This window comes from Ailuropoda melanoleuca, chromosome 9 (assembly GCF_002007445.2).
Source record: "Ailuropoda melanoleuca isolate Jingjing chromosome 9, ASM200744v2, whole genome shotgun sequence".
In the NCBI taxonomy this organism is placed as follows: Eukaryota; Metazoa; Chordata; class Mammalia; order Carnivora; family Ursidae; genus Ailuropoda; species Ailuropoda melanoleuca.
Window position 1 is genome coordinate 25,145,670 of NC_048226.1, and position 13,238 is coordinate 25,158,907.

Genomic DNA, 13,238 nt, shown 5'->3' on the forward strand with positions numbered 1-13,238 from the left:
TCTATTCTAAGTTAAAGAAGCAGTGAAGCGCCCCCAAACCAGACACTTAAACACTTAAGCCTAGAATTAAGTAACCAAACTTATTGTTAAGAGTTGTGAACACCATAAGAAGTGGACAGTGAGGCCAGATTTAGTTTGAGCAGTTTACTCAGCTGGGCAAGTACAAAATGTCAGTGTTTCTTTCTCTCACAAACCCAGGGGACAGTGTTAAGGCCTTTTGTCCTGGTATTAGGTCTGTGAGGCTGAGTCCTTCATCGTTCTAAAGTGTGAAACTACAGTGAATGTCAGAGAAAAGGGAATTTAATATTTTTAAACACTAAGTCACAGAGTAAAAAAATTGTGTCTGTGGGCTGCATACGAACAGGACTGAATTTTAGCTTATTAGAGTTTCCACTATATGCTTTATTATGATGTGAAAATTAGATCAAAAGAACTTTATACTCTCTCATTCAAAAGAGAATAGCTTTAGAGCAGTAAAGAATTGATCTGTTTAGATGCAATCAATACAGATGCCCAAGTTTCAAGAACTGGGTGGGGCAGGCATACATCGATTCTGCCCTCAGCATCCAACTGCTGATGGCCGGTCTCACTCTCATTTCAGACAATTTATACCCCATTAGTAGAGCTGGCACACCGTAGGAGGGACTTCAGGGGAATTCCAGGGATCTCCTGTTCTTCTCCCAAGTGCCCAGGGTGCTAACTTCTTGGGACCCACTGTTGGCTTTCAGCTACATAAGTTCTACTTGAAGCCAAGCCGTATGTATAGGTCAAGTTCTTGGTAATTCCAAACGTCTTGCTTTTTGCAACATTTGAAAGCAGCTGTAGAAACTTGTGGTGGGATACATGTTCTTGAGGCGTATTACCGTCTTCTAGACTTAGGACTTTCTTTCCCTCCCAAATAACTTCCTCAGTTTGCCCGCATATCCTCAGGGCAGTTTCTCATTTCCGTCTGCTCCAGATCACCTACAGAAAATTTGGGGCCTGGATAACTGCACTGAATTGGACAAACCAGGACTGGTCTTGGTTTTTCTTTGAAGGTTCAGCCTACTCTTCTTGGGGTTTTACTGTAAGTCTGACATGCTTGGTCATTCAGAATACTGTGCTTCCTGAGTCCCTGATCTGAGGTGATGCTGAGTAAATCCTAATAAGGTTTTCAGATTGGTCTTTACAATTCATGGCCCCTGGGTCATGTCTCTTGGTTGGAGCTGAATGTGCCAGCAAGAAGCAGTGTTGATGAGTGAGGAAGCCCAGAGACATTTCTCAAACTTGATTGTTTCTATCACCATATGCTCTCATTCTGGCATACTACTCATGGCACAAATGCTTCCAATTAGGGATGCGGTGAAATTTGGGCCCACCAGTCTTTCACATTGCAGCATCTTTGAACATCCTCTCCACACCCCACTACTGCTCATTACAGGTGATTCGTTAATAATATGAAGACTCAGTTTTTCTGTGTTTAAACCAAACTTCTGAACTCCCCTAAGAGTGGATTAGGCTCTGCTAGTCTATGTGTAGTGGCTAACGTTTTTTAAATGGCTATAATCTTAATATAAACTGTGCCTCAGAATTAGGGAAAGACAGAGTTTGAGCATCACGTTAGGTTGATGGATGACCAGCCCAGAGCCAGCACACTCTATGGAAATTCAAGAATTAAGGCTTGTCTATGAACAACAGTAGCGTAGATTAGTAGAGGAGATTGTTTTCAGGTGCCCTCCCTCCAAGACAAGTCACCATATTATTTTCTGGTTTCTATATTTTGAGAAGAATTTGTAAAAAAAAGAAAAAATATGCAATGCAAGTTCAAATTCTTGTTTCTCTGTTAAAAAGCTTTTCACAGATGCCAACCAGTTCAGTAAAAGATGAGACTAATGACAACATCACAATATTTACCAGGATCTTGGATGGCCTTTTGGACGGGTATGACAATAGACTGCGGCCTGGCCTTGGTGGTAAGTAGGTTCTCCTCAGCTGCAGCCCACCAGGTACAGGCTTAAACTCAGTCTCAGGCTCATGTCTGCTGTGATTCAGACAATTCATTCAAGAGCTTCCTTGCCAGGAGTGTGAACTGACGTTGTTGCAAGGCGTCCTGCATCCTTTATTGTCATTTCCCAGGTACAAGAAGCTGGGGGATGTGGTCTCTCTGCAAACTCCCTTTTCCTCAGATCATCCATCCATTCTGCTTCGCTTAGGGAGGAACCAATTCTTAGGTGTTACTAAAGCCAAGATTACCTTCTGTTAAATAATGCATCATCAACTTCCTGCTTTTGTATTGATGCAAATCCTTTTCACAATCCACTGTTTAATGCAATTGCTCTTTATATCTTTATATATTATGTTTAATTTTTTCACTAGGACCATAATCATTGTATTTACTTTAACCTCATGGAAGTTGATAAAAAATAAGTGGATAGCAAAATGCGCTTTCAGGGCGCAATTAGAACAGCTTAGTTTTGTGCTGAGACTCATGTGCTGTTTCCAGGCATGTGTAGTGCCCTTGGCTCTAGCTGATTTAGATGTGGTGCATTTGAACTTGCTCCATTAGGTAAGTTAGAGACCCTCTAGCAACTACATTCCTAGGGGAAAAAGTTATTTTCCATTATTGCATTTTTAACAGGGTGATTCACTTGAAGCATGAATTGCCATTCTCTACCTTTTTGGCAAGGAAAGTCCACAGAGCCTCCTTGACTGTCTTACTCCACCCTCTGAGCCTGGGTCTCTAATGTCCAGCAGCCCTTGTCCCTTTGAACACATCCACAAGGATCAAAGAATGTAGAGATGAGTTGCTGCTATACAATATTCTCTCATCCACCTGGCATGTGGCACACTTCTGTGGGGCAGGATCCTGTGAACACCACAGACAGCCAAAGGGGCTGCCTGCTGGGGCTGGCACCTCAGCGGGCACCGAAAGCACACAGCATCATACTAACACCTGCATACACATAAACACACACCATGCATGTATATGATTACCACGCAATGAGATGTCCAGGGAGAAAAGTCCCCGCCGCCCCCCCCCCCACTCCCCGGCTGTGACTCAGCAATGCTACCAGTCGTGTGGCCTTATTTATAGTGAACTGTAGTATACTGTGAATGGTCCCCGTTCATGACCACAGGGGGTAGCTAATTTTATTGCTTTATAAATTTAATAATCGTAACTGATATAATAGTCTGTCATGATAAAAATTTCTAACAAAATGCAACATAAAGTGAGATGTGTCTTCTCAAACGGTCCTGTCCCAAGCCACACTGTGGACACTTTCTCATACAGCCTTTTGCCAGAGACCACCCAGTGCTGCAGTTTTGATTAGACATTCCTTCAGCTCTTATCCCCTCATCAGAACTGCCTAACCGTTTTAAAGCCGGTGATTGTGGGGGAGCGGGTTATGCGTTGTGAGGCTAGAGTATTGTTCCAGGTTTAGGGAGGAGGAAACTAAAGCCCACCCGAGGTCCCACAGCCAGGACCCCTTTCTGCTGTGTTCATGACTGATCCTCACGGGGCAAGAAGTACAATGAGAGCCAACACCCTCTCCTTACACGATGGGCATTTTATTTCCTGCTATAGTTTGGAGCAGTTTGGCTTCATTTGGTATTTCTCAAGTTTTCCAAATTCAACAGACATTATTAAAGCCCTGTGATTGCCAAGAGTGAAATTGGTTCCTAGACTAAGGACATAAAGACGCTGCCATGGGTGGCTCCCCGTGAGCTCCGTGCCCAGGCAGGAACCTGTGTCTGTGTTTCAGAACGAATCACTCAGGTGAGGACGGACATCTACGTCACCAGCTTCGGCCCTGTGTCCGACACGGAAATGGTAGGTCTCAGGGCATGGACCCACCCAGACCCTTCTAAATAGGCACTGAACCAACTCCATAAGGGCCTTCTCTACTGACACATCATCTGGTTGCCTTCCTTTGCATTAGGAATATACCATAGATGTGTTTTTCCGACAAAGCTGGAAAGATGAAAGGCTTCGGTTTAAAGGGCCCATGCAGCGCCTCCCTCTCAACAATCTTCTTGCCAGCAAAATCTGGACCCCAGACACATTCTTCCACAACGGGAAAAAGTCCATCGCCCACAACATGACCACACCCAACAAGCTGCTGAGGCTGGAGGACGACGGCACTTTGCTCTACACCATGCGGTGAGCACGCACAGCTGTGGGGAGAGGGCGCAGCGCCCAGGGCGGTCGCACCGGGTGCGCACTGCGGCAGAGGTGGGGCGGCCATCTCCGCGACTGGCCAGGGGCGCAGCGCAGGCCGCATGCCGCCACTGTCTGTCCTGCCCTGAGGGTCCTACGGCCTAATGGGTTCAAAGATTGCTTCGTGTGTGTGAGCACATGCGTGTTGGGGGGTAGTTTTTACCTTTTGACCTGTCCATACCGATGTCCATGTAGATTATTTACCTGAGCTGCTATAGGCCCACGTGTTTGCTATCTATACTTGTTGGTTCAAGACAGAAAGCATCTTTGGAATAGTGACCTAGATAATGTTAAGTTACAGAAAATTTATTTTATACAAAAATTTATTTAAAAAGCTCTAAGGGAATCCTTTCTTTTATTGCAGTTGTGCACCCTTGTAAATTTTAAGCCCATTTCTCATGTGTTTGTGTGTATGTATGTTTTTTTTAAGATTTTATTTATTTATTTATTTATTTATTTATTTGACAGAGAGAGAGGCAGTGAGAGAGGGAACACAAGAAGGGGGAGTGGGAGACGAAGAGGCAGGCTCCCAGCGGAGCAGGGAGCCTGATGGGGGCTCAATCCCAGAACGCTGGGATCGCGCCCTGAGCCTAAGGCAGACGCTTAATGACTGAGCCACCCAGGCGCCCCCATTTCTCATATGTTTTGGTAACCGTCCAATGCTGAGGTTAAATTTTAGTATTTCTATTTTTAAATGATCGGTAGTCATTTCTTTTTAAATTCTGAATTATTCATTGCATTTGAGTAAATCAATACATTGACTCGCGAGAAAGGCCTTTATAGCTTTTCAGTTTCCATGGTGGGCCTAAGTATTTTTCAAGAAAGATTTTTTTTTTAAATAAAAAAAAGCACTAAAGCTAAGTTAAATTTAAAAAGCAACATGTATTTGTATGGGCATTATGGGAATTTTTCTCTCCACCTAACATGATTCTTTAGAATAAACTATGTTTGAAAGAAGTAATCATAGTGGAAATAACATTGATGCTGTCATCTTCTGAGGCTACATGCCCTAACATATGGTCTGAGGAACGTTTTGATACATGTGTCCCAAACCTATTTGACAATAGATCTCAATTTTTCTCATAACAGCCCAATAAGGATTCTGATAAATGAACCTATAATACACACCTAAGCATTTTGTGCTATTTCTCCTTCCTTTTCCCTACATTGGTCTTGAATATGTTTTGCCAGTAGATGGAAACATGAGTTGTGAACATCAGTGCTCTGGGTCAGCACATTCTCCATTCTCCATGCAGAGAAGTATTTTGAAAAGCTACAAAAGATCTCAAGTGTTGAAAACTAGCCCTTGGTCATCATTCTTGTAAAAGGGAGTCAGTCTGTGCATTGAATCTAAGGGTACTTTGTTCAGGCTTGTGAGCAGAGAATGGGGAGAGTCCCAGGTCTTAGAAGATGCTGGTTGGGGTGAATGATTGGACGCCATTAACGTGGGGGCACCGTGTGAGTCTGCTGTGTGCCTTCGTTCTGTTCAAAGAGTAAAAATATCCCTAGTCCCCACAGATTATTGACCTTGATTCACATCTGGTTTCTAACACTAAAAGAGTGTATTTAGGCCCAAGACAGTGGGATGCTTTAATCTTGGTGCATGATTGTTCGAACAGGGTTAAGTAGGCCTTGTTTAGAAGGGGAAGGGACGGCAGAGGGGCCTCTTACTGAGTATCTATGTACCTGGAAACTTCACAAACAGCCTGGCCACTACGTGATACCATTTCCATTAACCAACGAAGAGAATGAGGCTCAGAGAGGTTTGGTGATCAGCCCAAGGTCACACAGCTAGTGTGAAAGGCAGTAGGAATTTGAATTCAGGTCTAAGCAGTTTCCTTGTTTAATCCACCACACTTGAAAATTGGAGGATGCAGCCTTACTAGACATATACTAGCCTTTTTCTTACTCTTCTCAGATGTTACACCCTGAAGGAAGATGGTGAGAACCAGAGCATTGTCAGCAGTAATTTGTCCTTGTTTATTTATGCAGAGGAAGTCTGCTAATGATTTGCAAAATTGATAATGAGTTTTCTCTTGCAGTCATATGCATTTGGGAAGTGTACATAGTTCCACTTGAAAGTGTTGTGAATTTTATGTGGTAGAACTATAGCTATAATTTGATAGCATTTTACCTATTGATTTAGCAAAGATAGTATATGATAGGACTAATCGCACAGCCATTGGTGTCTCAGCGCCCCCACCCTGTCATTGTTAGAGCCTTTCTGTTTAGCATCTGGGTCATTCCTGTCAAGCCTTGGAAAAACAATGATAGACGTAGATCTGGTAATTCCCATGTGATGTCTGTCTTAAGGAAATAATTAGGAATATAGACTAAGCTTTATGTACAAAGATTTCTATTATTATGTTACTTACGGTACCAATCATTGGAAGGAATCTAAAAAATTCACATTTTCCAACCAAGACTGTATTTTTACATTTTTTAAAGAGAGAGAGTGTGAACGTGCAGGGGCAAGGGGGGACAGAGGGAAAGGGAGAGAGAGAATGTTAAGTAGGCTCCATGCCCAGCACAGCGCCTGATTTTATGACCCTGAGATCACGACCTGAGCCAAAACCAAGAGTTGGATGCTTAACTGAATGAACCAATCAGGCGCCCCTATTTTTACATTTTTATCCAAACTTTGGACTTAATGAAAAAGATGGAATATGAAAGTATAGAACAAACTAGGGTTCATGTGATGCACTGAGACAAATGTCTAATAAAATACTGTTACCAACTTCGAAAAAGTAATTCCATAAAGATTATGGTACAAGGATGGGGTTTATTTGTGTAAAATCCTCACCATCTCCAGAGATCATTTAAAGTAGCGTTCAAAGATACACACCATTCTTAAGATGGAATTCTTTAAATAAGTGATTCCAAAAAAGCCAAGGGAACATAAGCTATTGCTGTCATTTGCTCCCGAAATGTCTGCCAAAAAGTCTTAGGTGCTTGCCTGGAAGTCATTGCCAATTTGGCTCTGAAGAACTTTCTGCTACCAGTGGGTCATCGGCTTATAGGATGTAAAGAAAATCACCAGCTGCCCGAGATAATTCCATAGAGAGCAACAGACATTTCCGGTTGGACCCTTAAGGAGATGAGACTTACGGAGTACGGAACAATTTGTTGAGGACAGTCTTCCAGCAAACAGAGTGATACATTTGACAGAACCGTCTCCAGAGTTGTGCTTCAGACATTAGACAGGTAGCCAGGAAACCTCACAGGGAAACTCAACACAGCAATTTCCTGGGCCTTCCCTTGAAGGGCTGGAGAGAGGAGGTGCAGAGCCCAGACACTGACATCTGTCCATCTAGGGACCGAAAGACTTGTCCTTCTGGACAGCCTTGCTAATTGTTTGTTTGTTTGTTTGTTTGTTTTTACTGGGTGGAACTTGTGGTTGTCATCACATAGCAATGGTCCCAATTTCATGCCCAGGCAAGGCCAGGTGGTATAGGATGACCATGTCTCTAAGGGAGCATGCCAAATCAGATGATCCATTTTCCTTTATGAGCACGTGAGCTGGGATACAATGCCCTCCTCTCACCTCCCTGTTCCCCACATCTTCTAATAGTGCAAACTCTTGTGAGACCCACAGTGAGGACCACTTTAGGGCATATTTCCCTGGTCTTTGGGCCTCTAGCAGAAGAGCAAGTCTCTCTCAGTGTCTTGTGTAGGAAACCACTCTAGGCAAGAAAGATCTTTCTAGAAGGCAGGCTCTGCTAGAACCACACAGTTCTGTCTGTCTCAGAAAACCTGGCTGCCATTCTATCCAAGATCATCTTGCAATAGACCTGTAATAGAGATGTCCAGGCAAATATTTTACAGTGCTATTGGGCCATTGGAGGGGTCATAGAATGCACTGTATGTAGTAAAAATACTGGACAGATTCATGCACTGCATGCCACTCTACATTGTCGCTTTCACACAGCAAGTATTTGCCTGTGCTATTTTTATTTGAGAAAGGCGTATTTTTTTACAACTTTTATAAACATCTTTATTACGTGTGTTTTTTAATACTACTCTAAATGCATTTAAAAATGGCAAACACATCTCTTCACTTAAAAAAAAAAAACGCTGTTCTTTTCCTACCAAGCAAGTACAGAACTTTTAAATTTAGTTATTACAATTGTTTTTAAACACTTCTTCACATGCATTATGGAAGATCTGTCATCTGTTCTGTGAAATAACACTGTTCTCAAAGTTTATCTCATAATCATCTTTATTACATGTGCTTTTAGCACTTGTCTTAATCGAAAGGGGTATCTTTATCATTGCTTACACCCCATTTAGATTGTCATCGGTGGACAGCACTACTTTGAGTTGGGGACTATGATGTAGTGAAAAGAGCACGTGCTTTAGGGTTCAAGTCCTGACTCTGTCACTTAGTAGTCATGAGTCCTTGGTCATTTTTATCTCTTAAGGCCATTTTCTGTTGTTGCTTTTCATTTCTTTTCTTCCTAAGCAGCATAGCTGTAGTGTCTGAGAATGTAGGTTTGAAAACTGGTAGTGTAGACACTTATTCCTGGAATGGCCACTGGGAGGCAGCATAGTCACATTTTTGCATAGTCATTGGCCACCTCCGTTAAAGTTAGAAGACAATAACGAAGGAAGTTGTATGTATATTATACATGTTTGACTTGTGGATAACCTATTTAAAGGAAATTATACATTTATAAATAGAAGTTTTTCACAGGGTACTGATATGTATACGTACCCCTATATACACATACAGTCATCTATATATCTGTATTTATACACACATACACTACACCAGGGTCTAGATAAAAATGTGTTTCATACCAACAGATATGTTGGCTAAATCTTGCAATATTTAAGATAACATTTATTTTAATGACAAGGATAAAAATATGATTTAAAAATTTGTAAAACATAGAAAATCACCAAGTATGGAATACAGCTATGATAACACTCAGACCAAAGAGAATCAGCGTTAGAAGTTTGAAGTGATCAATTACATGTGTTTGTGTGTGTAGACATGTGTGCACACCTGTGTATATCTGTGTATGTCTGCACACATACTTTCCTGTAGCTTTTGAGTGGTCTTACTCTCTGAAAAGTGTTTTGTAAATGGCTTTTATGATTTAAAATATATTGAAACCCCCTCATATCATTAAACATCATTCTGAAACTTCATGGTCCATCACATTCCATCTTGTGGATATCCTGTCATTATATGGTGTCTAACAAAAATTCATGTCATTTCCATTTTTCCTCTGTCATAAGCAACATTGCCATGCAAACTCATAATTATATCTTTGGGGTAAATTCCAAGAACTGGCCAAAAGATGAGACTTTTGATACCCACTTCCAAGTTGTTCTTTAGAAAAACTACCAATTTCCCTTTTACCAGAAGTGGGAGTGGAAATCCTCTCTATCACTTCCTCCTTCACACTTTATATGCAAAGATGAAGACAGACTGTTGCCCCTTTTGGTACACAAGATGTGATTAGCAACCAATGTCTAAAAGTTGACTCAGCCTGAGATTTCTAGTAGCATTGGCTTTCTTCTTTCCCTTTGGGAAATGACTCCCACAGAACAGCATGTGCACTGTCTTGACTGAAAACGATCTAAATCTGGGGACGTGCAACCTGACCTATGCACCACGCTCTGATCTTCATCGTCCCATCACACACATATCCACACCCTCCCTCAGTTTCCTCAGCCACGGAAAACCGAGACTTCCCCAGGACTTCTTCCCGAAGTCTCCTCCTCTCCATCAGCCTGTTGCACCCTGACTCACCTGTGGGTTCTCTGTGTGTTGTGGCATCCTGAGTAATCTCGTTGCCTGCGCCTGGCACCTGGGCTGGCCCTCAAGAGGAATATCCTGCATGTTTATGCAGGGACAGTGATAGAGGAATGCATGACACTGCCTTCTCTTAATTGAGGGCCTCCTAATTCTCAGACCTTAGTCTGAGGAATTGAGACAGGAGACCTGCAGAATTCCTCTTTCACAACCGTGCTCAGTGCATAGGTTTCCACCAGTTTATAAAGATTCAAGTTGATGTTTGGCTAACAATTTGTACTTGTGGGATACAAGTGAGGATATTTTAATACATATTTCTTGCATATTTGGTTTGAAAACATGACTGAAATTATCCTGGGTCAATTCAATCCAGTTTGGACTGCTAGGCACATACTTCATGAAGGACCATCTCATCCTTTGCAAGTGGGCCATCTCCAGCACATTTTTGTCTTCTGAGGTCCTGACCCCACAGAGGCTGTCAGACACTGTCTACTAGTGAGAGAGAAGCCAACCTCCTGGTGCAGCTCTTCACTTTCCTGTCCAGGCAGGGACCTTCTTGGAAATGAGCAACCTGCAAGCTCAGGGCCACGTCTTCAAAAGGTCTCCAGGAATCTCTAATGACTACTCTTTGGAGGTGATGGTTGCAGGCTCTGGGTGGAAAGCCCCAGGCAGCTGCTGGCTGGGGTCTTGGCTCCAGGCCCCCAGCCCCAGGTCCCCAGCCTCACAAAGGTAATACCTGAAAAGAAAGAATCACTTAGGCTGGTCTGCTAATTACTTTTCAAAAACATATGTGCTGTGCTTCAGAAACGTAGACTCCTAACACCCTAAGAATTTAGGACCATTTTATGCCCATTGATAGATGAGGTATTAGACTATCACTAAAGCCCAAATGCCAAATCCATCTGCCTGTATCCATTTTAATATAATATCTAAGAAGTAGACAATCAGAAGCTAGGCACGCATTTCTGCCAACGCGTGTGAAAATAATGTCCACCAGGTGGTGCTATGCCAATTTAGGATAGAGAGTTGCTGAGTGCCCTGCTAATTCACAGATTCAAGTAAAACACTGGTTTCACTAAAACACTGTCAGGGGAAAATAAACTGTTGCATTTCTGGGATGTGTTGCCGTGGAAATGTAGTTGGCATATCTGCAACAGATCTGAGGATGCTCAGAGCCAAGAAATCCACCCTTAGCCCCACACTTTCCCCAAGGGGTAATCAGATTGAATCTACCACCAAGTCATTGGGTCACCAGAGTGCTGACTTAACTTCAAGGGGATGCTGAAAAAGTCCTTCCCTCCCTTCACCTGGAAAAAGTTAATAACCAGCCCTCCTATTATCAACTAAGATTATGGTCAACCGATGCTGAAATTGGTCATCTCATCTCATGCACACTCTCTCCATGTTTTCAGCTTGAGATGATCCATAAATACTAGCCAAATATCTTGGGTAGTATTAAATTCAGAGGAGTCACTGTCTTGGTAATATGGCTAATGCAGTGAGGATTTCTGTATTTACCCTGAAAATAATTAGGAATTTGCCTGATGCATATGGAAAGGAAGGAAAAGTGATGCTTATGGAAAAGAAGGAAAAATACTTAAACTTCTGACACTTAAAATATTTCCCAAGTAGCCTGGAGTCATGAGTTTTTTGTTTTTGTTTTTCCTATAATGTGTGTTGTCCAATACCATAGCCTATAAACACATATGGCATGTTAAACTTAAATAAAATTTGAAATTCTGTTCCTCAGTTGTATTAGTCTATGTCAAGAGGCCAGTGGCTAGAAGTGGAGTAGCTTCTGTATTGGACAGAACAGATATAGGACATTTAGGTTATCATGGAAATTTCCATTGCAATCAGCCTGGTTTAAGAGAAGCAAAAACATTTTCCAGTGGTCATCTTTATCCACTGGCCCTGATCATATTTGCACACACAGCACTGTAAGCCAATAGGGATGAAGAAAAGACAATGGTCAGAGGATGCCGGGACTTCTCAGACTCCAATAACATTTTAAAAGAGTTTAAGGGTAGTTAAAGCATTTATGCTACAATTTTTTTACTTACATATTTATTTTTCAGGCTTTCTGAGATATAATTGACACATAACCCAGTGTAAGTTTAAGCCTACAGCATGTTGAGATGATACACTTACATATTGCAAAATGGTTGTCACCTCCATCTTACCACATGCCTACCTTTTTTTTTTGAGAATGTTTAAGACCTACTCTCTTAGCAACCTCTGAGTATATAATACAGCATTATTAACTGTAATCGCTATGCTGCATGTCAGACTCCCAGAACTTATTCATCTTATAAGTCTATACCCTTGACCAAATCTTCCCATTTTGTACACCAGCCAGCCCCTGGCAACCACCAACCTACTCTCTATTTTTATGAGTTCAGATCTTTCAGATTCTGCATCTAAGTGATATCATATAGTATGTGTCTTCTCTCACTTATTTCATGTAGCATAATGCCCTCAAAGTTCTTTTATGATAACCTCAAATGGCAGGATTTCCATTTTTTCTCATGGAAAATATTCTATTTTATAAATATGCCACATTGTCTTTGTCCATTCATCCATAGAAGGGCACTTAGACAGCTTCCGTGTCTTGGCTATTGTGAATAATGCTGCACTGACTATGGGAGTGCTGTTATCTCCTTGAGATCTTAGTTATATTTTATATTTTATTTGGATATATACTGAGAAGTGCGATTGTGGGATCATACGGTAGTTCTGTTTTTAATTTTTTTGAGGAACCTCCATACTGTTTCCATAGTGGCTGTACCAGTTTGCATTCCCACTGACAGTGCACAAGGGTTCCCTTTTCTCCACATCCTTGTCAACACTTTTTATCTCTTGTCTTTCTGATGATAGCCATCCTGACAGGTGTGAAGCGATATCTCATTGTGGTTTTGATTTGCATTTTCCTGATTATTAGCAATGCTGAGTACATTTTCATATATCTGTTAACCATTTGTATGTCTTCTTTGGAAAAACACCTTTTCAGTGCCTTTGCATATTTTTTTTAAATTGATTTTTTTGGTATTGAATTATATGAGTTCTTTATATATTTTGGAAATTAATATCTTACCACATATGTGATTTGCAAATTTTTTCTCCAGTTCCAAGGTTGCCTTTTCATATTGATGAGTATTTATTTTGATGTGCAGAAGCTTTTTGGTTTAATATAGTCCCACTTATTAATTTTTTCTTTTGTTGCTTGTGCTGTTTGTTGCCAAAAATCATTGCCAAGACCAGTGTCAAGGAGCTTTT

General features: G+C 41.5%; 1 protein-coding gene across 3 annotated transcripts in view; it reads left to right on the plus strand.

Annotated features, from left to right (window-relative positions):
* The window catches only part of GABRA5 (gamma-aminobutyric acid type A receptor subunit alpha5), a 78,869-nt gene that overhangs the window by 13,934 nt on the left and 51,697 nt on the right, over positions 1-13,238 (plus strand). For all 3 annotated transcript variants that reach the window (XM_019802399.2, XM_002921833.4, XM_034667986.1), the window contains exons 4-6: positions 1,831-1,952; positions 3,744-3,811; positions 3,921-4,141. In XM_019802399.2, coding sequence (XP_019657958.1) covers positions 1,831-1,952; positions 3,744-3,811; positions 3,921-4,141 — 411 coding nt within the window. The remainder of the gene's footprint in view (positions 1-1,830; positions 1,953-3,743; positions 3,812-3,920; positions 4,142-13,238) is intronic.